Below are 24,870 nucleotides of genomic sequence, written 5' to 3' on the forward strand. Positions count from 1 at the left end.
CACGTGGATGGATCCCGACCCCGGGGCTGCTCCCTGGATCCTCCCTGTGGAGGGAACACCCCCAAAAGTGACAAGGAAGGAGCCGGGGTGGAACAAGAGCTGGCACATCCCGTCCTGTCGCTGCTGGCACGGCGTTATTTACCCAGGGACGGCCGAGCAGCAGGAGCTGAGAGCTCTCCAGAGCCAGCCGGGAGCGTGTGCCAACGTGCCAGGGCACTGCCCCAGCCCTGGAGAGGCTCTAAAATCCCCCAAATCCTTCTGGCAGCACAGAACCCCCCTCAGCCCCCCAAAAAATCACAGCAGAGCGCAGTGACTGTGTCAATTTTTAACTTTTTTTTTCTTTTTTTTTTCCTCCTTAAAGATGACTCCGATTTACATCGAGACAGTTCTAACAAATTCATTCCTTGTTTCACAAAAAAAAAAAAAAAAAATTATATTAAATAATTTCTGCCAATAAATAACATTTTCACCATTTTTTTTCTCCTTTCAACCGAACTAAAAAAAAAAAAAAAAAGAAATTATATTAAATAATTTCTGCCAATAAATAACATTTTCACCATTTTTTTTCTCCTTTCAACCGAACTAAAAAAAAAAAAAAAGCAAGAAATAAAAATAAAAATTAAAAAGGAGGCAGTCTCCAGGCAACGGGCGTATGATCCTTCAGCATCGAGAACCCTAAAATCACCATCACTGCACCCCTGGAGGGCTTCAGGTCCTCCCTGGCCGAGGTTTGGTGGGATCTGCATCCCTGCCAGCTCCCCTGGCCAGGTGGGATCTGTGCCAGAGGCAGCCAGAGGGGTTCTCCCAATCCCAAAAAGAAAATTAAGCTTGAACTCAACCCACCACCCGCCCCATTGCCGACTCCCCTCCTTGGACATGCACCTTGCTAGAACATGCAAAAAAACCCAGGCTGCAGGGAGGTGGGGGCTTTCCCTGGATCTGGGGGCTCCCCCGGGGCGGGGGCTCCCCTCAATCCCGGTTGTCCAAGCTCCAGGTGGCAGCCGGGGACGGGAAGGGACGGGCGGGAGCTCGGAGAGGAGGGGTCAGAGACAAGCCCAGCCCCGAGGCGCTGGATTTGTGGGGGAAAAGGAGGAAAAGGGGCGATTTGGGGGCGTTTCTGGATCGTTTTTTTGGTTTGCCGTGGTGGGGATCGGGGCAGGGAATTCTGCCCCGAAGTTGTCCCCAAAAAAAGGGGAGGGGGGATCTCGGCTGGGGCTGTGGCGGGGAAGCCCTGCAGGGAGAGGGGGCGTTAATTGAGGGGGTAATTAGCACCCAGAGCCCCATCGCTGCTCCTCACCCCCTCGGGAACTGCTTCAAAGGGAGGAGAGGACCTGGCAGTGGGACATCCACACGTGCCGGTGCCACAGGGACACGGGGGCAACTTCCAGCCCTGGCCACCACCTCTGGGGCTGGGGCAACCAACTTCCATCCCTGGCCACCATCTCTGGGGCTGGGGCAACCAACTTCCAGCCCTGGGACCACCTCTGGGGCTGGGGCAACCAACATCCAGCCCTTGGCCACCATCTCCAGGCTGGGATGGTGCAGCTCCACCAGCCCCAGGGATAAGGGGGGACAAAATCCCACCCCTTGGCCACCTTCTCCAGGACAACCACCATCCAGCCCTTTTCCAGGGCTGGGACACTGGGAAGCTGCAGCTCCAGCAGCCCCAAGGATTAGGGGGTTGGATCTGAGCCCCCAAACCACGAAGCACAAGGTCCAAAAAGGATTTTGGGGAGGGGGAGTTGGTGATGCCAGAGCAGGAGAAGAGGGTGGGGGGACAAACTGCCAGCAAAGCAAATCCCCCTCTGCGATGGGCCGGGCCCTGCTGACCCCCCCACGCTGGGAGCAGGGGGGTGCCAGGCTCGGGGTCCCGCAATTCCCATCCCAAAGATCCCGACTAAAACCTGGCAGCTGCTTGGGTGAGATCCCAGCCTGGGTCAGCACAACACGCCCGAACATGCACGGGCAGCCCCGGGCACGGCCCGTGTGCCCGGGTACCACACACGGGCTCACCGCGCTCACAGGAGGCCCTGAAGGACAAAGAAATACTCACAGACAAAAGGCAATTTGGCCCCACTCCTCGGACTGGGGGGAGAGAAGCTCGCTCCAAACATCTCGCACTTTTGCAAAGCGGTGGGCGTGGAAAAAAAAACGGGATCAAAGGGGAAAAAAAACAACCAAAAAGAAGAAAAAAAACAAAGAGGAAAAAAATAAAGAGGGGAAAGTGGAGGCATGTGACTGAAAAGTGTGGAAACCCAGAGGTCTGCTCGCAGAATCCTAAACAGCCCCGTGGGATTAGGTGACGTGTGAGCCTAAGACAATCTGAAAGCTTCCTGGGAAGTTGCTGTTTTCCTCCGGCGCTGGAATCGCCGAGGCAAGACAGCAAGATGCAGGGAAAGCCTTGGCAAAGATCCCCTGGGAGAGCTCAGCCCTGCCTGCAGAGAGCACGGGGAAGGGGGAGAGGGAAGGCTGGAGGGGTGCTCCAGGAGCTGCTGCCTCGGCTCCAGGCCATGCCCACGGCTGGGAAGGGAAGTGACCCACGGGAATCCCCCAAAACCCTTCCCCAGCACTCCCAGATTTAGTGAAAGAAGGCTCAGAGTGACACAATGCTCAGCTCCCACTCCAAAATCCCTGACAACACCCAGGGGAAGCCCCAGGATCCCTGTCCAGAACACCCTGCCAAAATTCCTGCCAGATCCCCTCGGTTCTGCCTTCCAAGCCCCCCCTGCTCCCCATGCAGGGGCTGCCCTGCCACCAGCACCGAGCCACATCTCCCAAAACCAGCAGTGCCACACCCATCTTATCCCAGAGTTTTATCAGCAACCCCCTGCTCCAGCTGCCGGGAAAGGCTGAGCTGCCCCTGGCTCCTGTGGAGCAGCCGAGGGTGGGTGATGGGGGACAGGGAGGTGACACTGGGGGGACCACCCTGTCCCCCACACCCCAAACTGCTCAGCAGGGGCTGATTCCGGAGCTGGGAGCAGGGAATGTGCCGTGGGCTGGGCGCTGTGCTGGTGGGGAATGGGGGAGCTGCATCCTCCGGGGTGTAAATCACCCCCTCTTCCTCCAAAACTCAGGCCCTGCAGCTTTCCCAAGGATCAGCAAAGCAGAGATAATTCCTCTGCTCTGAATCAGAGGGATTCCCAAGGGAATTCTGCTGCACAAACCGCTCCAAGAAGAAGAGCCACAACAAGGGGCAGCACTTCCCCCACCTTCTCCCTGTTTTCCTTTGGGACTCCCCTGGGATAAAGCTGAAATCCTGAAGGAAAAGGTGCTGGGATTGGTGTGAACAACCCTGGAGCCCTTTGGAGCCACCCCTGGCTGTCACCTTGGAAAAGAGGGATGGACCCCAGCAATCTGCCTTCCAGGGAACTGGTTGCTAAAGCAGCAGCTGCAGGTAGGCAAGAGGTGGAAGAAAACAACAGGAAAAATCTGGGAAGAAAACAGGTGTGTAAAGGAAAACCAACCCAACCGTATCCTGAAGGGAAGGACCTGCTTTGGAAAGCTCAGGCTAACTCCAAACTGTGCCAAAGCCAACGACCCAAGTTGCCTGGTTTGACTGATTTTTGTTTTTTAATCCAGCCCCTCCCTGGCAGAGGTTTGGCCTCTTGGTGGGGGGAAAGCTGGACAGCACAACACTCCCGGGATGCTCTAGCAGTTGGATTGGTTTCTAAATTAAAAAAAAAAAAAAGGACATTTTTATATATATTGAACATAAATAAAAAAAAAAAAATTACAAAATGGTCGCTTTCTTACAGAACGGATGCGGACTGGATTTATGGACGTGCCTCCAGGTGAAGTTGGTTTCTCCCCCTGCCCCCACCCCACCCCCATAATAAATAAATAAAATTCATGAAGTTTTGGATCCTCTGGCGCTGCAGCCCCGGGCGCTGGCAGCGTTACTGGGGTTTCTTGCCCGTGCCGTTCTTGTCCGCAGAGTTCGAGGTTACCAAGTTCACGGGGCCGTCCGAGTGCAGCGAATCCTTGCGCGGCGGCATGCGCTCGTTGATGCGGTCCAGCCCCCGCGCCTCCTCGAAGCTGCGGATCTTGTGCTGCGGGGAGAAGCCGCGGATGGCTGCGGAGGGAAGCGAGCACAGGGAGGAGCCGTCAGCAGCAGCGTTGCCCCGGGAGCCCTCCAGCACACGCCAGACACCGACGGGGACACGGGGCGGGGACAGAAAGCACCTGCCGGGATCTGGGGATGCTTGGGTGGGGGGTTTGGTGTTTTGGTGCTGCCAGCTCGTGGTCGGGAGCGGCTGGCAGCAAAGTTTGGGATTTGCTCTGCTCCTTAAGAGGAGGTTCTTTTTAGGGAGGTCTGGGATTCACTCTGCTCCCTAAGAGGAGGTTCTTCTTTTGAGGGAAATTTAGGATTTGCTCTGCTCCTTAAGAGGAGGTTCTTCTTTTTAGGGAAATTTAGGATTTGCCCTGCTCTCTAAGAGGAGGTTCTTTTTTTTAGGGAGGTTTGGGATTTGCTCTGCTCCCTAAGAGGAGGTTAGGAGGTTCATTTTTTTAGGGAGGTTTGGGATTTGCTCTGCTCCCTGAGAGGAGGTTCTACTTTTTTAGAGAGATTTAGGTTTTGGTCTGCTCCCTAAGAGGAGATTCTATTTTTTTAGGAAGGTTGAGGATTCACTCTGCTCCCTAAGAGGAGGCTCTTTTTTTTTTCGGGAGATTTGGGATTCACTCTGCTCCCTAAGTCCCTAAGATGAGGTTCTTTTTTTTAGGGAGGTTTAGGATTTGCTCTGCTCCCTGAGAGGAGGTTCTACTTTTTTAGAGAGATTTAGGTTTTGCTCTGCTCTCTAAGAGGAGGCTCTTTTTTTTCGGGAGGTTTGGGATTCACTCTGCTCCTTAAGTCCCTAAGATGAGGTTCTTTTTTTTAGGGAGGTTTAGGATTTGCTCTGCTCCCTAGGAGGTTTAGGATTTGCTCTGCTCCCTCAGAGGAGGTTCTATTTTTTTAGGAAGGTTTAGGATTTGCTCTGCTCCCTAAGAGGTTTAGGATTTGCTCTGCTCCCTAAGAGGAGGCTCTTTTTTTTAGGGAGGTTTAGGATTTGCCCTGCTCTCTAAGAGGAGGTTCTTTTTTTTAGGGAGGTTTAGGATTTGCTCTGCTCCCTAAGAGGAGGTTCTTTTTCTTTAAGAGAGGTTTAGGATTTGCTCTGTTCCCTAAGTCCCTGAAAGGAGGTTCTTCTTTTTAGAGAGGTTTAGGATTTTTTCTGCTCCCTAAGAGCAGGTTAGGAGGTTCATTTTTTTAGGGAGGTTTAGGATTTGCCCTGCTCTCTAAGAAGAGGTTCTTTTTCTTTAAGAGAGGTTCAGGATTTTCTCTGCTCCCTAAGAGAAGGTTCTTCTTTTTAGGGACATTTAGGATTTGCTCTGCTCCCTGCGAGGAGGTTCTATTTTTTAGGGAGGTTTAGGATTTGCTCTGCTCCCTAAGAGCTTTTCATGGAAGCAAGCAATGGTTTGGACTGGGAGATTAAAATCATCCAGTTCCACAATCCCAGGTTGAACCTTGGACACTTCTAGGGATGGGGCAGCCACAGGTTTTCTGGAAATTCCATCCCACGACCCTCATAGGGAAGAATTTCCTCCCAATATCCCAAACCTCCCCCTCTTTTAATAGAATAGGAGGAACTTGATAAACCAGACAAGTGCTTGCTGTCCCCAGAGAGTGAAATCTCAGGAAAATTTCAAAGCTGAAAAACACGACACTAAAAAATAACAATTAAAAAGAAAATAAAAATTAAAAAAAAAAGGCAAAACCCAGAAGGACAGAACAAAGACACCACCACAAGGCTCTGAACTCCGACACAAACCACACACTGCAACACCAGGAGAGGGAACAGCTAGTCCTTGGATCACAAAGGCAAAATTCTTGCATGACCAGGAGACACACGGGCAGATCTGGGAGGGATGAATCCCACTGAGGAATTTCATGTCCCTGCTCCGTCACCGCGGGGACGAGCACGTCACCCTCGCCCTGATGACACGGACCAAATGTGAAACTCCTTTGTGCTACGGAGAATTTAAGGAAAAGGAGCCCGTGCCAAATCTTTTACAAGGACTTGGCTGGCTCACAAACAACTTCCCTTGGTAAGCAAAGCCTCTGTAGAGCAGCATCGAGGAAAAATCCTCACGGATCTGTCATTCCTACACCCTACAAGCAGAGAATTCCCTCTCCACCTTGGCCTACCTGTGGGGAAGGCAGGGATTGCACCAGCACCACAAAATCCTGTTTTCTAAGGGTTTTGATGGTGCTGGCAGATTGCAGGACCTCAACCCCAAGGTCTCGAGCCGCCGCAGCAGGAACCGCTCCGGCAGCTCCAAATAAAGGTGTTCCACTAAGGAATAAACTGCTCAAGCTCAAACAGCCTTGAACCAAACCCCTGGGTATTTTTTCCTTCCCAGCAGGGCCTCGTCCTCCCCCACTTCTGGTGATGCAAGAGTAAAAAGCTTCCGTTAAGGGCTGGTAAAGCTCTTTAAAATGAGCGCACGCACACACGGAGATGATTTGAGTCTCTCGCCGGGTTCTAGCCATACCTTCCCGTGCCTCTACCGCTTCTACTGTGGCTGCAATACAGAAGAACAGTGGCATGCAGAAATGAAGACAGGGAAAAAAAAAAACAAAAAACAAAACAAATAAAACAAAAAACAGAAAAAAAAAAAGGAAACAAAAACAGAGTGACAGTGAGTGATCCGACATCATGGCTGCGACGCAGAGCCCGCGGCCCCCCAGCCCCGGTGGTGCCAAACGAGTGGCAAGAGGGGAGAAAAAGGTGACAGGAGGTGGAGAGGAAGGGGAGAAGGGGACTCCCAAGGGCTCAGGGGGAGTCTCCTTTCCTCTGGATTGATCTGATGGAAGAACAGAGGAGCAGAGAGTGGGGGCTGTGTGCACTGGACAGGGACGAGCTCGGACTAAGCTGTGGCTCTGATCCCAGCTGGTGGCTCCAGGCCACCTCCAGATGATCTGTAATGTGCAATTCACCCTCCATACATGGGAGGGATCCCAGGGGATGTTTTGGAGCAGTGGGAAGGAGAGGGGCAGCCTGTTGTCCAGGGAAGGACAAGCAGCAGGTGCTGGGCTGCTCTGCTCCTGGTGCCTTGAGCTGTAACAGAAAATCAGGCTCCAAACCCAGTTTGGCTTCAGCTCCTCCTCCCGAAAGTGTTACCAAGCAACGAGGCACCACAGAGCTGAGCAATGTCCCCCTTCCTAAATCTGCTGCAGCAACATCCAAGGTTTGGTAGGCCCTGCCTCAACATCTGGAAGGACGCCCTTCCCTTGAGCAGATTCTCTGGATTTTAGCCTCAAAACTGCAGCTTTTTTCACTTTGGACACAATACAGAGGCCACGTGGTCCTCGGGAGGCCGCGGAGGAAGGATGGAGCTGGGGCTGCACAGCTCTGCCCCAGATTCCGTGACTTTGTTCGGTTGGTTTTGCCAAGCCCTGCTGTGAAAGGCTGGGGAGAGGCTCAGGAGGGCAGGGCCCCCTCACTGCAGCCCTGTTTCCCTTTTTTGAGGTGCACAGGCACCCCAAAAGGGCGGCAGCCCCCCCTCCTCCTCACCCAGCAGACGGGGCTCCCATAAATTCACCGGGAGTGTGAAGGGATGTGCGAAACGGGAAAGGGTGGGAGGATGGGGAAAAGGGGGAGGGAAAGGGGGGTGGAGAAGGGGGAAGGACAGGGAAAGGAGAGTGGGAGAAGGAGGAAGGACAGGGAAAGGGGGGTGAGGAGGGCAGGAGAAGCTGGGAGATGCCAGGGAGCGGGGGGAGCCTGCAGGCGGCGGGCGGGGCGGGTAAGGCAGCAGCAAAGGCCCAGCTTGTTTGTTCTGTCCTGGGGAGAGGCTTTTTTGGGGGAGGGGAGATCCCTGGTACCCCTGAGAGAACCCCCTGAGAGGGGAAGGTGCTGGAGAACGTCACAGCATGACCCGTGCTGTCGGGATACAGGGACAGAGCTGCTGCAACAGCCACCTTCCCACTCAGGCTCTGTTCCCAGAACTGGGGCGACGGGGCTGCGATGGTTTCTATAAAAAAAGGGAAAAAATATCCATCCTCCTCTGTGGGCAGAGAAATCCGTGAGCTTGGGAGTGATGCTGCATCCTCCCCGGCAGCAGGCAGTGATATTTGCACGTTTCTGACTCGTGAACTGTTTAATCCAGGCAAACCCCAGCCCCAGCCCGGGGAGGGCTGCAGGAAATCCCCGGTGCCCATGGAAGGGGGAAGCTGGGCAGGTGCCAGGCTTCAAAGGCCGATGGCAGGGGAGGATTAACACACTGGATTACAGGATTCCCCCTGGGATAGCTCATTCCCTGAGCACCAGCCAACATCCTTGCCCTGGGTGTGGGAAGGATCGGATCCTTCGCTCCGCGCTGCTCCCTGAGCTGCTGAGGAAGGCAGCAAATTTGGGAAGAAACCTCCACAACTACCCCAAAACCTGAGAGGAGACTTTTCTGAACCATCCAGCCCTGGAGGAACCTCGTTCCTTTGGCTGGAGCTTCCTCCTGTTTGGGATTCATGACTTGACAGGGGCAGACTGGGAGGGGTCTGGTTGAACGAAGAACAAACAAGCAGCTGTGTCACTGTCACATTCACACAGAGCCGTGTCACTGTCACATCCACACAGAGGCTGTCACACAGCAGCAGCACAGCGAGGTGAGGCAGAGGATGTGCACCATGCAGCGTTAGAAGGGAAATAAAGGATAAAAACTTGCTGCAGAAACAAACAATTAAGCACTAAACATGCTGTAGGCAGGGTGCTGTGGGTTTTCTTCCTCGAGGGCACACGGGGACATCTTGGCATCTCTCCACACCCCCATCTACACCTCTGCTTACTCCTGCTTGGGAATCCTTCCTCCCCACGGGCCTGAACCCTGGCTGGGGTCCCCTGGCACCCTCCAGGCCCCCGTGGGGGCTGCTGCAGGGGCTCTGGGGCAGGGGGAGGGCAGGGGGTCAGGGATACTCACCGGTCTGCAGGGTCTGCCTCCCCCCCGAGAGCACTCCCAGGGGCAGGGTACCTGTGGGGGTCAGGCCTTTGAGGGTCAGCACGCTCTCGCTCTCCTCCCTGCAGGAAGAGCAGCACCAGTTACACACTGAGCAGGCACTGCTGCCTGGTGTGGGAGGCATGGATCATGAGAATCATGGAGCCATGGGATCATTAAGGCTGGGAAAGACTTCTGAGGTCACCAAGCCCAATCATCAACCCAGCACCACCACTGCCCACGTCCCCAGGTGCCACATCCACGCATCTGTTAAACCTCTCAGGGATGGGGACTCCACCACAGCCCTGGACAGCCCATTCCAGTACTTGGTAACCCTTTTCGTGCAGAAATTTCCCTTAATATCCAACCTGAACCTCCCCTGCTGCAGCTTGAGGTCGTTTCCTCCCATATGCCACTCGTTATTTGGGAGAAATGACCAACCCCTACCTGGCTACAACTTTCTTTCAGGCAAACATGTCCTGAAAGAGCCATGAAAAACCACCTGCTTTATGAAGTTTTTCCCTTCTTTTTTTTTCCTAACCAGTGTTCCCCATTACCCAGTCCCCAAATTAAACTCTGTCCCAAAATTAAGCCGAGTCTCCAAATTAAACTCAGTCCCCAAATGAAGCCCAGTGCCCAAATGAAGCCCAGTGCCCAAATGAAGCCCAGTCCTCGAATTAAGTCCAGTCCCTGAATTAAGCCCAGTGCCCAAAGGAAGCCCTGTCTCCAAATTAAGCCCAGTCCCCAATTTAGGCCCAGTCCCCAAATGAAGCCCAGTCCCCAGTTAAGCCCAGTCCCCATAGGAAGCCCAGTCCCCAGTTAAGGCCAGTCCCCAATTAAGCCCAGTCCCTGAATTAAGCCCAGTCCCCAGTTAAGCCCAGTCCCCATGCCATGCTCACCGAAGAACCGAGAAGACCCGTGCCATCTTCCCAATGGCTCTGATCTTATTCCTGATGATCTCCTTGCGCACCGTTGTCCCACCTTGGGGAGAGAAAAGAGCAAAGAGCAGCACGTTGGAGGGTTCCTGCTCTCCAGGGAAGGTCAGGATGAAGCACCTGCCTGACTCCAGGAAAAGAAATCATGGTTTTTACAGATTCACAGGAGAGAGAACGGTGCTGGAAGGATGGCATCAGGATGGCATCAGGATGGCACCAGGATGGCGGTGAGGAGGGCAACACCAACGAGATGGCACACGGAACTCGAGAGGGCTAAAGAGAGTAGAACCACCACAGGACACGGAGTCGGGGAGGTCTGGCTGGCAGGTCACCAGCTGGGCCCACACTGCACAGGATGGGACACAAATGACTCAGCCATGAGGACACGGTTTGCAAGGCAGAGCACGGAGGGGGCTGACGGCTGATGGGCACCGCTGGGCTCGCCCGCAGCGGCACGCAAGCATCAGCTTTGGCATCCAAGGAGCACAGGGAAGGGCTGGCCCGAGCCTGGCAGCTCTGCTCTGACCCCACACGGACACAACGGGACGGGGGGGAGCTCCCCTTCCGCCCTACGGACCCAACGGGAGAGAGAAACAAAAAAAGCACGGAGGGAGCTGAAACCAAAGGGAAAATTCAGGTCGAAAGAGGGAACAAATCCATCTCCTCTCAGCTGAGATTCCTCACATGGCCCAGTACACGTCAGGACAGGGAAGCCAAACCCAGGGCTAACATGCACCATGGCTCAGCCATGCACTACGTGGCTGCATTCAGAATCAGGTAGAAACGTGACCCCCGTTTCTCAAAGTTCCTGGAGGAACGCAGAAGGGTTAAAAAACACATGGAGCTTATGTTAAAACTGAAAGGGGATGAAGAGACTGCCCCACTAGTCAGCTCTGGAAATCCACTTCAAGGATCTGGTGGCACAGGCAGTGATAATTAAGCTCGTAGCAAATTCTAGCCGGGTACCTTTCGGATAGCTTGAAATGTAGTGATCTTCAGGGAGAGGAGACACCAAGAAACAAGTAGATGAAGACAGAGATAGAAGAAACAAATTTAATTTTCATGGGAGGGAGGAAAGAAAAAACCAAAAAAACCAAAAAACAAAACGGAAATGCAATGGGATAAGCGGGTTAGAGTCTCCACCTGGGGCCGAGGCAGCTCAGGCCCCACTTCTTGCTGCCCCCCTCAGCTTCCTCAGGTCACCACCTCACTCCTGAGTCCCCCCAAAATCCAAACTGCTCGTCAGCTCAATCACTGATTTGTCCCCTTCATGCATGGCTTAAAACCAGGGCCAAAACCAGCGTTTTTGGTGAGGGGGGTGACACGAGAAGCCGCTTTACAGACGAGTTCACTGCAACAGATGAGAAGACTGGGTGAATAATTTGGTGCAGAAAATTTTGAATTGGGGGAAAAAATAACCAGCAGCCTGTGTAAGGAGCAGGAAACCATTCCCAGAGTAGCTGGCAAGAAGTGTCTGTCGCAGTGAATGTCATTTAATTTCTCTGTGACTGAACAGCAAAGGAGAAAAAAAAAAAATACCATTCCCTACCCAAAACTGCAAAGGCTGGGCAAAAAGGAACTGGAGACCCTGGCTGGGTATCCAGCTATAAATCAAGTGCTGCTCAGGCATGAAAGGCCTTGCCCAGCCTCTCCCCCCGCTGCTCTCTGCTGCCAGCAGGGATATTTTACCTTCCAACGTCTCGTCGCCATCCGAAATCAGCTCGTCGTCGGAGCAGATGTTGAGGATGTTCACGAGCATCTCGGTGACTGCAAGAGGCACAGACAGAGAGGTCAGAGAGGCCTGGGCATGCAGAGGGATCTGGAGGACGAGGGAAGGATTTCAAGGTCGTCTGTCCCCTGCAAGTGGGAGCCTGAAGACACTTTTAGGCGCAGCCTGCTGGTACCCGCAGCGGCGCCCGAGCAGACGACACACGTTGCATCTTCTGCCAAGGAGGTGGATGCAGGCCAAGCACATCACAGAGGAACCAGACGTGGAGAAGGAGGTGCCAACATTCCTGCAGAACAGCCTGAGCTCCCTCAAGGTTCCCCCTCCCCATCCTCACCCACGCCACAGCCACCTGGCTCCGAGAAGGGCCAAATTTGGGGAGGGGGGGATTCGACCTTTGGTGCCTCAAAGTCAAAAAACCCTTTGGAAGGGGTGAGGGTGGAGGTGCACTCTGAACAGACAAGACTGGGGTGGAATTTAAGCTCATCAGGAAAGGTAAAAATTCTTTTGGTGAAAAGCTGAGGCAAAGTCTTGGTCATATTTTAAGCTGCCTCGCCATCTTCAGAAACGAAATAAGCCTTGGATTGAAGTGAATGCTTCCCTTTTGGTGGGCCAGGAGCCAGCAGGAATTTAAAATTCCTGTTGCAAACCAAGAGAAACATGTCCAAATTCTGAGGTGGGACTACAGCACCCAAGATCAGCCCCACCAGCAATGCAGAAAGAGCAAGAAAGGAGTGTTTTACTGGTAAAAGCTTTTTCAAACAGCTATCAACAGCTGTTTCTGCAGGAATTTAACCCAGTAATGAAGATCTCCTTGAGCCTGAACTGCTCTCCTGTGCTACCTGGAGCTGCAAAACCCTCCCAGCACCGTGGGACAGGTTTGTGACACTCAGGATATGAGGAGCAGTCACTGGGAATCTGGAACAGAAACCCAAATCTCTCTTACCCTTTTCCCCTACAAAAGGCAAAGACCATGTGAAGACATCCATGAAGTTTGGAAGCCAGTAGGGGTGAGGGGAACAGTTGAACTGCCTGATGTTCATGACGTTGTTTTCATATTTCAGTACAGCAGCTGGGGGAGAAAAGGGAAAGGGAATAAATGTCCATGGGCATTTCCACCTACAGAACCCTGGAATGGGCTGCATTTCAAGGGATCTTGAGGAGCAGCCAGCACCACTCCCTGCAGGGACACCCTCCCTGGGTGCTCCAAGCCCCCCAGCCTGGCCTTGGACACTTCCACGGATCTAGGAGCAGCCACAGCTTCTCTGGGAATTCCATCCCAGCCCCTCCCCACCCTCACAGCCAGGAATTCCTTCCCAATCTCCCATCCATCCCTGCCCTCTGGCAGTGGGAGCCATTCCCTGTGTCCTGTCCCTCCACCCCTTGTCCCCAGTCCCTGTCCAGCTCTCCTGGAGCCCCTCTAGGCTCTGGCAGGAGCTCTTAAAGTCTCCCTGGAGCCTTTTCCTCTTTCACCCCCAGCTCTCCCAGCCTGGCTCCCTCTGGAAGTTTTCCCAGTGTTAAAAACCCTTCATTATCAACACCCCATTACACTCGTGTAGCATCAAGCCACCAAGTCTCCAAAATGAGAAAGTTTAAAACCATAATTTTTTTGTTTACTCAGGTTGGTTCTCAGCTTAAAACAGCGAAGCTCAAACAGAACCAAGATTCAAAGTGAGGGGTGAAAAACCCCACAGCTGGAGAAAATCCCACCATGATCCCAGTGGTTTAGGGGCAGGGGAAGTGGAAAGCTTTCCTACACTATCAGCTTCTGTGGGATGGCAGCATCCATCAACAGGGCTCCATTCTCCTGTGGCTGGGCATGAAAGCTTTATTCCAGGCCTTATGACTCCACACTTAATTGCCACAGTAACACATTAAGTCAACCACTTCAGCTCAGCACACAAAGCTCTCTTTCATTCCAGGCACAAGAATGTGACTGGAGGAGAGGGTTTTGTAGCAAAAAGAGTGTGTTTTGTGTATCAAAACCAGTGTGGTGGCAGCTGCAGAAGGGCAGGGATTGTCCCTGTGCTGGGCTGTGCCCACTTCTGGTCCCTCACTGAGACTTGGAGGGGCTGGAGTGAATCCAGGGAAGGGAACAGAGCTGGGGAGGGGCTGGAGCCCCAGGAGAGGCTGAGGGAGCTGGGAAGGGGCTCAGCCTGGAGAAAAGGAGCTCAGGGGGGACCTTGTGGCTCTGCACAGCTCCTGCCAGGAGGGGACAGCCGGGGGGTCGGGCTGTGCTCAGGGAACCAGGGAAGGGAACAGAGCTGGGGAGGGGCTGGAGCCCCAGGAGAGGCTGAGGGAGCTGGGAAGGGGCTCAGCCTGGAGAAAAGGAGCTCAGGGGGCCCTTGTGGCTCTGCACAGCTCCTGCCAGGAGGGGACAGCCGGGGGGTCGGGCTGTGCTCAGGGAACAGGGACAGGAGCAGTGGGAACAGCTCAGGCTGGGCCAGGGCAGCTCAGGGTGGGCACAGCAGGAATTTCTGCATGGAAAGGGGCTCAGGAACTGCCCAGGAAGGGTTGGAGTGCCCATCCCTGGAGGGGTCCAAGGAACAACTGGAAGTGACAGTGACAAGGGAGGGATCAGGCAAAGTTGGACTCAGTGGCTTGCAGCTCTTTTCCAATTAAATTATCCTGTGAATTTTGGGAGCACAGAGTGGGAGAGGGATTTCCTGACCCAGCCCCAGAGCAGCAGAGCCCTAGCCTTACCCTTGTTGTTATAGACATCTAAGTAATTTGGTGCAGAGAAGATTGTGATTAATGAGGGAAAGCCCGTGGTCTGGCTCTTCCTGTACATTCGGTACCTGCAAAACAGGGCAGGAGTTAAACCCGGCTTAGCAGAGCCCAAACCCCGCCCAGCCCAGCCCGAACCCCGCCCAGCCCCTGGGCTGCAGCACTCACCCAGCGTCCTGGGCTTCGTGAGCTCGGATTACGGATAACAAACTATTGTTCTGCAAAAATTCACACACTGCAGGATAACTGGAAAACAAAAAGGGAGGAGAACTCAGCTGCGAGCAAAGGAGAGCACAGAGCTCGATGGTGTTGGTTTCAGGGAGCAGCCACTTGCAGAAAACATCCAGTTTCAGTCCAGCACCCCAAAATTTGCTTTATTCCAAAATTCTTCAAATTATATACTTTTATTCAAAAATTAATTGCAAAGGGTTCTTTTAAACCCTTCCTGTAAGTGGACTGTCAGCACAAATCCTTCTTTTTTAGCAAGGAAAGAATATTTCCTAGAGAATATTTCCTAGCACCTATTTCCAGGTGCTGCAAACCACTCACAGCCCAAAGAAGCATCTCTGCTGCTTGAGATCCCAACTCTACAAAGTAACTTATCCAAAGACGGCTCAATATTCAAATTTATTCAAAGACAGCTCAATATCCAAAGAAGCAAAAAACAAACAAGAATTTGTGCATTAGAGCAAAGTGAAGAGAATTTCACATTCCGCAAAGCCCCACAGAGTGGCCTGAACAGTGATTTCAGTGTGAAGGGACAGAAATGCCCCCTGCACCACCCCTCACCTGTAGAAATAGGAGCAGCCTCGGACAGTGTTGTGGGCAAAATGCTCCAGGGTTTTCTCGTTGCCGTAATCCTCCGAGGGATCCGACCACAGCAGGTCACACATGGGACCAAAGGCTGGAGGCTCCTTGAACCTGTCTAACTGGAGAGGGGACACAACATCAGCAGGGGCTGTGGCAGGGCTCCTGTCAGCTGGGGCTGTGCACAAATCACCAACGGGACAGGACTGCCAGGAAGCCTCTGGAGCTGTTGTGTTTTCCAGCATCAGCCTCATTACATTGTTATGACAATGGGAAGATGTTATCAGCTCACATTTTAGGCAGCAGATAAAGAACTTAATGTACAAGTCACTCTAAAAGTTTTTTGACTAATCACTCAAAGCAAAAGCATACTGACAGTAGTTTTATCTAACCACTATAAGCACTTGTACTTCTGGTTAAAACAATGTTTGCTTATTTCAAATACAACACCTGCTTGTGAGTCTTAAAACACAACGTACAGAGCTCTATTATTAAGCTTACAACTTCCTAATATCTTGTTAGATATACTTTTCTGCAGCTTATGGATTTATTTTAGACAAACATTAATATACAGACTATTGTTCTATTTTTGTTTTTCTACTTTTTACGTAATTTTTCTGCTGACCAATCTTATGGCTACTGCTTAGCTCTAATCACAGTTCTGCTGTTTCTGAAGCCTGTCTTTTGCAGCTTTCTCAAAACCCTCTGATTTTATGGATTCCCATCCCCAAATCCACACAGAAGCAAGCCCCACGGGGAACTGGGACGGAAGGCAAAAGCTCCAGGAGCTGACTTACTTTCCTAATGTCATCTAGACACGTGATTTCTGGGGACAGGCCCCCGTGCACACACAGGAATTGCTGGTTGAGGAGGGCAGCGAGAGGAAGACAGTCAAAGGTGTCCATGCACGCGTCGTACACTCGCTCCGAGTACTTGATTCGACCTGCAGAGGAACCAGTCAAGCTCTGATCAGCCACGTGCTGATCAATAAACGCCAGGAACCCAGCTCCTAAAGGAATTAAAAGGGCTCACAAATCAAACTTTACAGCTGGTAGTGAAAATACTGACTTGGAATCAATTCTGCGCTTGTGTATTCGTGAAAATGCTGATTTAGAATCAACTCTGCACCTGGAATCAACTCTACACTTGTGTATTCATGAAATGCTGATTTAGAATCAACTCTGCACCTGTGTATTCCTGAAAATACTGATTTAAAATCAGCAGTGCATTCGTGAAAATACTGATTTGGACTCAAACTCTGTTCCTGTGTATTCCTAAAAACACTTACTTAAAATCACCTGTGTATTTGGAAAAATACTGACTTGGAATCAACTCTGCACCTGTGTATTCATGAAAATGCTGATTTAGAATCAACTCTGCACCTGGAATCAACTCTGCACTTTTGTATTCATGAAAATGCTGATTTAGATTAAAACTCTGCACCTGTGTATTCCTGAAAATACTGATTTAAAATCAGCAGTGCATTTGTAAAAATACTGATTTCGAATCAAATTTTGCATTTGTGTATTTGTGAAAATACTGACTTGGACTCAAACTCTGCACCTGTGCATTTGTGAAAATACTGATTTACATTAAAACTCTGCATCTGTGTATTCCTGAAAATACCGATTTAAAATCAGCAGTGCATTCGTGAAAATACTGACTTGGACTCAAACTCTGCACCTGTGCATTCATGAAAATGCTGATTTAGATTAAAACTCTGCTCCTGTGTATTCCTGAAAATACCGATTTAAAATCAGCAGTGCATTCGTGAAAATACTGACTTGGAATCAAATTCTGCACCTGTGTATTCCTAAAAACACTTATTTAAAATCACCTGTGCATTTGTGAAAATACTGACTTGGAATCAACTCTGCACCTGTGTATTCATGAAAACTGTGTATTTGTGAAAATACTGACTTGGAATCAAACTCTGCACCTGTGTATTCCTGAAAATACTGATTTACATTAAAACTCTGCATCTGTGTATTCCTGAAAATACTGATTTAAAATCAGCAGTGCATTCGTGAAAATACTGATTTGGAATAAAATTCTGCATCTGTGTATTCCTAAAAACACTTATTTAAAATCACCTGTGTATTTGGAAAAATACTGACTTGGAATCAACTCTGCACCTGTGTATTCCTGAAAATACTGATTTAAAATCAGCAGTGCATTTGTGAAAATACTGATTTAGAATCAACTCTGCACCTGGAATTAACTCTGCACCCGTGCATTTGTGAAAATACTGATTTGGAATCAAATTCTGCATCTGTGTATTGGTAAAAATACTGATTTAGAATCAACTCTGCACTGTACATTTGTGAAAATACTGATTTGGAATCAAATTCTGCATCTGTGTATTCCTGAAAACACTCATTTAAAATCACCTGTGTATTTGTGAAAATACTGATTTGGAATCAAATTCTGCACTTGTTTATTGGTAAAAATGCTGATTTAGATTAAAACTTTACACCTGTGTATTCCTGAAAATGTTGATTTAGATTAAAACTCTGTACCTGGAATCAACTCTGCACCTATGTACTCCTGAAAATACTGATTTAGAATCAAACTCTGCACCGGTGCATTTGTGAAAATACTGATTTAAAATTACCTGTGCATTTGTGAAAATACTGATTTAAAATCAACTCAGCACCGGTGTATTCCTGAAAATACCAACTTGGAAAATAATTGTTGGATGTGTGAAAGAAAAGGGTTTTTTTTAATGTGGAATTGGACAATATTCACGTGCCTTCAATTTGTTTTCCAGAACACCTGCACTGAGCTCAGCACAAAGGAGATGAGGTGCTCCCACAGAATGAAAACTGGGATCCTGTGATAAATTTGGGGTGCTGCTGGAGCCACCCCATCACTTGCCACAGCCCTGCTGCACTCTAGACTCATCCTGACTGCTGAATTTGGCACAGCAGCATCACACAGCCATGGGAGCAGGAACTGCTTTTCCACAGCTCCTGGGGGGCAGGATTTGCCCACAGCAATGGATCTTCCACTGGATCTTCCAGGGATGACAATCCCAGGGATGCCTCGCCCCAGCAGAGGGGAAGAGGATGTTCCCATACATAAATCACAGCCTTTCCAAGGCTCTTACACCAGGCTCAAATCTGCTCAGAAATATCCTTTTACCAGCAGGAGTTCTCAGGGAAGGGGAAAAGCAGCACCTCCTGTTTGCCAAAGGGAAAAACCCAACCCCACCACCTGGATCAGCTCACCAGGAGCTCACCTGTGTGCAGGTGATGGGCACAGCACCCAGCACAGAGCTGGGAGGTGTTTTGCAGCTCACTCCTCAGATAACAGAGCAGGGCTCATCCCCTCTGAGCCTTCCCCCATCCAACACCACCCAGAGCTGTGGGATGCAGACACAGCACCCAGCACAGAGCTGGGAGGTGTTTTGCAGCTCACTCCTCAGATAACAGAGCAGGGCTCATCCCCTCTGAGCCTTCCCCCATCCAACACCACCCAGAGCTGGTGGGATAAAGGCTGGATCTGTGCATTGCCCACAATTATCTCTGGAGGTTGGGTCCTTGAGCAAGAATTCCCTAAAGGAGCTTTGCATTGAGTTCTCCACCTCTTGTATTGCTTGGAATGACAGACACCCAGCATTCCCTGACCCTTCCTCAGCACTGCTTTAAAAACATTCAAATGCTGTGCACAAAGCCATCTTTTAACTGACAAAAGCATCTGAAAGGTAAATGATCCTCCCCAGTGCAAACAGGGAGGAGCAAATCCTTCCCCCGCTCCAGCTCCAATCCCTGATCCCAGCTGCACAATCTGGAGCTGGAAGGCTTTTGGCACTGATTCCATGTTGCTGGGCCTGGAAGTCAGGGAGGGGAGGATGTGTGTGCCTGGCTCATCAAGGGAGAAGTGCTCCCATTTCTTCCATGCACACTCAGTCTTTGAAAGCAAAAAGGCCACATTTGGTGCTTAACAGAACTTAAAGATTTGGGGTTTGGGGTGTTTTTTATAGCAGAAGAGCAGGAAAACAAGACAACAGGTTTTTACAGCTCTGATGCCACTCAGAGGCACAAAAATTGAAGCCCACGCCTTCTCACAACACCTTTTTTTTAAAAATATATTTTAAAATGTATTATTTAAATGGATTCAAATCCTTCTCCCACTGCTGATACTTACATTCCTGCTTGAAGGTGAAGTATTCTGTGAGGTGCCTGCACTCGTGGTTCCCTCGAAGGAGGAACAACGTTTTGGGATGATTTATCTTTAAACTCCATAAATACAGCACGCACTGCAAGAGAGGCAAACAGGGGATGTCAGAAAATCCTTTCCCAGGGCACTCATCAGCCTGAGACTGCACTAAGAGGTTCTGGGAAGACACCCAAAGTGGAACCCAGCTCCATAATGGGCAGTGGATCTTCTCCTGGCCAAGTGGGGAAAAGCCACCGGGATTTCTCTATATTAGGGCTGACTTGGAGAAGTGACAAATGAGGTCGTGGCCAACAGAAAGCAGCTCAGGACTGGGTGGGGGCAGCTTTGCTTCCAGCACAAACCAAAGGAAAAAAAACAACCCTTTTGTAGAGCAGCAAAGCAGAACCAGCTGTTTGCTCCAGATGTTCCACTGGGATGGAGACCAGCGGGAGGAGCAGGCAGACGTTTGTCCACAAAACACCCGGAAAATTCAACTTCACCTTCCCCACTGATTTCCCCCTCCCTGGTTTTTCTGCTTACACTACAGTCACGTGAAGTTCAAGCCCAAAACAGGAAAAGCAGAGCCCAAAAAACAAGCTTAGCTTAGCAAAGCTCTCTGGCTTTGAAAAGGCCTTTCCACATCCCCTCTGCGAGCAGCGGCACCTGCGAAACCGGCGCCTTTGATGAGGCTCAGACCAAAGCCAGGCTGAAACGGGGTTTTAGCAGAAATAGTTCCTGCTGGCTTCCCAAAAAAAGCCTGAGGGAAGGGCTGGGAGGGCTCACTCAGCCCGGGGTGCTCGGGGTTATCTCACACGGGGAAATGTTATCACACTGCTGCGAGCGCTGGAAGGACAATCCGTAAGGACAGCAAGCCCCAGGAGCTGGATTAAAGTCTCTCCCAGGAGCTTACCCTGGGGGCTGGCAGGCTGCAGGACACGCCTGGGAAACAGGAACCACCAGCAAGCCTGTTTGACACCCTCCAAAATTCCCAATCTGGGGCACAGATCCCCGGGAACCAGCTGGGAACAGCCTCCAGAACCCAAATGAAGCAGTTCCCAGTTGGTTCCAGCACAGCCAGCTCAGATCTGGTGGTGGTGAAGCACTGAAGCTGCAAGGTAAGCTCTGCATGAATCATCCCAGCTGATCCCAAAAACCCCGAGGAGCTGTAAAGCACCGCCTGTGTCTCACTTGGAATTCAACCCCACATTAACAACTTGATTAATTGGGAATTCCAAAAGAGAACGGGGCCAAGGCCAGTAGCAGAATCATGTTTTACTGCATCTGTTACCAGGAGGAATGCTCCCAACAAAACCATTTATAATTATTCTGGGATTTAAAGCTTTAACCTCCCTGTGTTTGCAAGAGAAATGTCACTTTTCTGGGCTGGCAGGAGAACTCTGAGGTTGCTATAAATGAACCAAATGACTTGGAGGAGAAGCAGCCCTGGCATCAAAGCAAGGCAGAGACACAGCATCAATAGGGGAGGGTTTGGGATGTATGGAAGGTTGGCAGCCTGCAGAAGAGAGATTTTAAAACACATTTGAAGGGGTTTAAAGTGAAATGGGGTTGAATTTGGCACCACAATTCTTCCTGGACATGCCAGGGATGTGGAGAGTGACCATTCCCTGAGGCTGGAGGCACTTCCCAAGGATGTGGGGACTGCCAGGTACCAGGAGGACACGGAGTAAAGGACACTGAAGAGCCCTCGAGGGCTCCAGGGGGGCTGGAATGAGGAATGAGGGAGTTTCTACACTTGCATGCCTCAGATGCTTCCTGGTGTTTTGCACAGATCCCTTTCCCAGGAATTGATTCCTGCCTGCTTGCAATAGCCAAGGAGCAAATCCAGGCAGTCACATCTTTTTGGGCTTAAATAATCTTAAATAATCTCCTTCTCTCCTTATTCTGCCTCTCAGTGTGAAGCCCAAAGCCAAGGGTTTGATCCACTTGGAAAGCTCAGCAGGACACAGGGAGGGAAGGAGGGAATTCCAAGAGGAACTGGGGCTTGCAACCCCAAAAATGCAAGAGGGGCTGGTGCCAAACCTGCCCCCACCATGACCTCTCTCATCATTCCCAAAATCTGGCATTTGTAAGGAAGTTTTACACACGGAGCCTGCCAGAGTGGGAACAGAGGCAAAACTCCCAAATCCAGCTCCACTCCCACTTCACAGGGCTGACTGGATCTCTTTAATACCATTCTGTATAAAAAGTGCATCAAATCAAGATTAACATATAATTCCATAATTAGACAGCAATCACGTGTCCTGTCATAATTGGATTGGAAGAACTGGCCTGGGAAAGGTGCATGCCATTACCACATCACTTTTCCTGATAAATTTCCTCTTTCCATGGATTCTGTTCCTGGTCAGAACAATTCACTAATTTAACAAAATCATTCTATTCATTGTATTCCAGCTTCATGGACTGGGATGGTCCTTCCCTACCACGAGCACAGATCTCCCTTGTGCCATTCTGGGATTTGGGGCTAAAAGCTGAATGAAAGGAACATTTTTCCCACTGGGAATCCTCCAGCAGGGCTCTGCCTCATCAGCATCTCCAACGGGGGAGTTCATGCTGATTTCCATGCTGCCTGTCAGCCCTGCACTCTGGAGCTGGGATCTGTGGCCAGTCAGGCTCGCTGTCACAGCGGGTTTGGGACAGCAAACCCTCCCAGAGTCCCCTTCCAGCAGCACTCCAGCTTTCACACGCTTCTTCCCTCCCCTCTCTCCTCACAACTCTTTTCTTAAAAAAAAACCAAACTAAACCATCAACCAATCCACTCTCCATGGCCTCATTATACTGGGAATTCATGTTTTTAAATGAGCATTTCCCTAAGCCAGAGGCCCAGCAAGGATTTGTTGAATGATTTGTTGCTGCCATCCAGCTGAGCTGATGAACTGAGAGGCCTGGGGGGGCTGGGGTCTGAAAGGTTTTGTCTGAGCCACAAATTCCTCCTTGTACCTGGACAACCAAACACCTGGAGCCACAGGGAACACCTGGAAGGGAAATCTGGCCCTTACACCTCCTTGGCCTCCAGTCTGGCATCGTTTCCTGCAATTAAACCACCCCCTCCTATTTCACTCTGCTAAAAGGTCACGGTTATGGAATCGTGGAATATCCTGAGCTGGAAGGAATCCACAGGGATCCCAAGGCCTGGCTGTGCCCAGGACAGCCCCAGCTGCTCAGACCATCTCCCCATGGAAGCCCAACTTGGTGTGGTGACTCACGAGGCTGCTGCTGCTCCCCACCTTCCCCGAGGTCACACCACAGGGAAAACCTGGATGTTTTTCCATCTGGGATACTCCAAACCTGCTGTTGTTTTACTACAGAAAGCAGATTTTGCACATCCAGGTGGGAATCTCTTTCCACCCAGGTGAAAGGGAAAGGTACATAGGAATGAAAACTTCTGGATTCTGCTTTATCCTGATGTTTGCAGTGTGTTTGCTGTGCCCATCAAAGCTCACCCTGAGCTGTGGGATCAGAGGGATTCTCCAGGGAAAATCCATTGCATTCCTGCTGCAACATGGGGGAAAGGCAAGGAGGAGAGGGAAAAGCAGCAGGAAATAAAAGATAAAACATCCTTTTTGTCCCACCATCTCAGTTCTCCAAGGCCATGCATTGTCTTGGAATTCTTCCATATTATCACAGGCAGAGAGGACAGGGGGGATTTGAACTAAAAGGGGATTTTGGGAAGAATTCCTTCCCTGTGAGGGTGAGGAGGCCCTGGCACAGGTTGCCCAGAGGAGCTGGGAAAGATTTCCTCATCCCTGGAAGCATCCAAGGCCAGGTTGGACAGGGCTTGGAGCAACCTGGGATAGTGGAGGGTGTCCCTGCCCAGGGCAGCGGGTGGAACAGGATGGGGTTTGAAGTTCTTTCCAACCCAAACTATTCCATTATTCTGTGATGATCCCAGCATGGAGAGACCAGGCTGCTGATCCCCAGCACTTCTGGAGATCTGAGAGCAAAAACCTCCATGTCAGATCAGTCCTGGGCTACGAGCAGGGAGGGGGAGCAGCACTTTTCCACCCTGATCCACACAATCCATACACACACACAGGGCCCAACACCTCTCATTTGAAGCATCGTGGGTTAACACCAAAAAAAAAATCCACCTTTTCTCTCAGAAGGAGCTGCTGCTCTGGAATATAATCCCTTTTCCAGGTGACCACTGCAAACCCAGAGGGACAGTGGGATGTGTCCTTCCCCTTCCTCCCTGGGGGGCTCTCCTGGCAGCAGCACCCCAAATCCCCCAGCTTGGACAGGGCTTGGAGCAACCTGGGATAGTGGAGGGTGTCCCTGCCCAGGGCAGCGGGTGGAACAGGATGGGATTTGAAGTTCTTTCCAACCCAAACCATTCCATTATTCTGTGATGATCCCAGCATGGAGAGACCAGGCTGCTGATCCCCAGCACTTCTGGAGATCTGAGAGCAAAAACCTCCATGTCAGATCAGTCCTGGGCTACGAGCAGGGAGGGGGAGCAGCACTTTTCCACCCTGATCCACACAATCCATACACACACACAGGGCCCAACACCTCTCATTTGAAGCATCGTGGGTTAACACCAAAAAAAAAATCCACCTTTTCTCTCAGAAGGAGCTGCTGCTCTGGAATATAATCCCTTTTCCAGGTGAACACTGCAGGGACAGTGGGATGTGTCCTTCCCCTTCCTCCCTGGGGGGCTCTCCTGGCAGCAGCACCCCAAATCCCCCAGCCCCAGCCCCAGCCCCAGCCCTGCCCCGGAAGCTGCTCCTTGTCACACCTTGGCTCCCTGTCAGCATTCCAGAGCGTGGGGCTGGAGGGGAGCCAGGGGCTGCTGCAGCTCAAGCTGTCAGCCCTGCTCTCCCTAAATCCTCTGCAGAATCCTTCAAAGAACCCCTCGCACTCTTCCCTGACAGCTCCTTCCCAAAATTTTCACTGGGGAAGATTCAGCTCGGCTGCTCCTGCAGCCTCTTTTTTTTCCAGGAGAAATCCCTCCCTCTGTTATTCCAGCTGATTTCTGCCACATTTCAGCCCCTGCTCCCCCAAAAGCTTTTCCTTACGTTGCTTCCAACTGGGAGAAGTGCTGCACTTCCACTCAGGCCTGCCTCTGTGAATCCAGATGGCTGCAATCCCTTGGGATTTGTGGCATTTGCTAAGAGCTGTCCCTTCCTGTCCCATCCCAGCTCTGCACTGAGCCAGCAGCAGCCACGGGGCTGCTCCCAGTCCTTTTGGGCTCCACTCCATCCTTTGTCCTCCCAGTTTCTTGGGCATGGAATCCCAGGGAGCTGCCACAGCCCAGGTGACTTCTGCTCCTCTCTCCTGACCCCATTCCAGGCTGCAGAGGGAAGCAGTGGCTCAGGCCCTTTCTCCTCCTGCTCCATCCTGAATCCTGCAGCTTTTCCAACATTTGCTTCCCCACTGCCTGGTGGGTCCTGTTGGAACCCTGGATGCTGAGAATTTTAAACTTTCTATGCTGAAAGGTACAGACTCACAAGAGAACTCTACATTTGACCTGAGGCTGTGGAAAAGACTTCCAAAATTAATTGATAACACTGAGATTACAGGTGTGGAGTTGGTTAG

The 24,870-nt window shown here is 51.0% G+C and overlaps 1 protein-coding gene across 3 annotated transcripts in view; it reads right to left on the reverse strand.

Annotated features, from left to right (window-relative positions):
- Window positions 1–3,741: 3,741 nt before the first annotated feature.
- Window positions 3,742–24,870, reverse strand: part of PPP3CC (protein phosphatase 3 catalytic subunit gamma) — a 52,770-nt gene continuing 31,641 nt past the window's right edge. Inside the window, exons 6-16 of one of the 3 annotated variants that reach the window (XM_039698302.1) lie at window positions 19,303–19,414; window positions 15,951–16,096; window positions 15,136–15,275; window positions 14,515–14,592; window positions 14,323–14,417; window positions 12,566–12,691; window positions 11,583–11,660; window positions 9,858–9,939; window positions 8,944–9,041; window positions 6,526–6,555; window positions 3,742–4,072 (exon numbers count right to left, since the gene is read on the reverse strand). In XM_039698302.1, coding sequence (XP_039554236.1) covers window positions 3,897–4,072; window positions 6,526–6,555; window positions 8,944–9,041; window positions 9,858–9,939; window positions 11,583–11,660; window positions 12,566–12,691; window positions 14,323–14,417; window positions 14,515–14,592; window positions 15,136–15,275; window positions 15,951–16,096; window positions 19,303–19,414 — 1,161 coding nt within the window. In that variant the 3' untranslated portion in view covers window positions 3,742–3,896. Of the gene's footprint in view, window positions 4,073–6,483; window positions 6,556–8,943; window positions 9,042–9,857; window positions 9,940–11,582; window positions 11,661–12,565; window positions 12,692–14,322; window positions 14,418–14,514; window positions 14,593–15,135; window positions 15,276–15,950; window positions 16,097–19,302; window positions 19,415–24,870 lie in introns of all 3 variants that reach the window. The other 2 variants (XM_039698301.1, XM_039698303.1) reach the window with 2 other exon arrangements.

Source organism: Passer montanus, unplaced genomic scaffold, assembly GCF_014805655.1.
Source record: "Passer montanus isolate IOZ18808 unplaced genomic scaffold, ASM1480565v1 scaffold123, whole genome shotgun sequence".
In the NCBI taxonomy this organism is placed as follows: domain Eukaryota; kingdom Metazoa; phylum Chordata; class Aves; order Passeriformes; family Passeridae; genus Passer; species Passer montanus.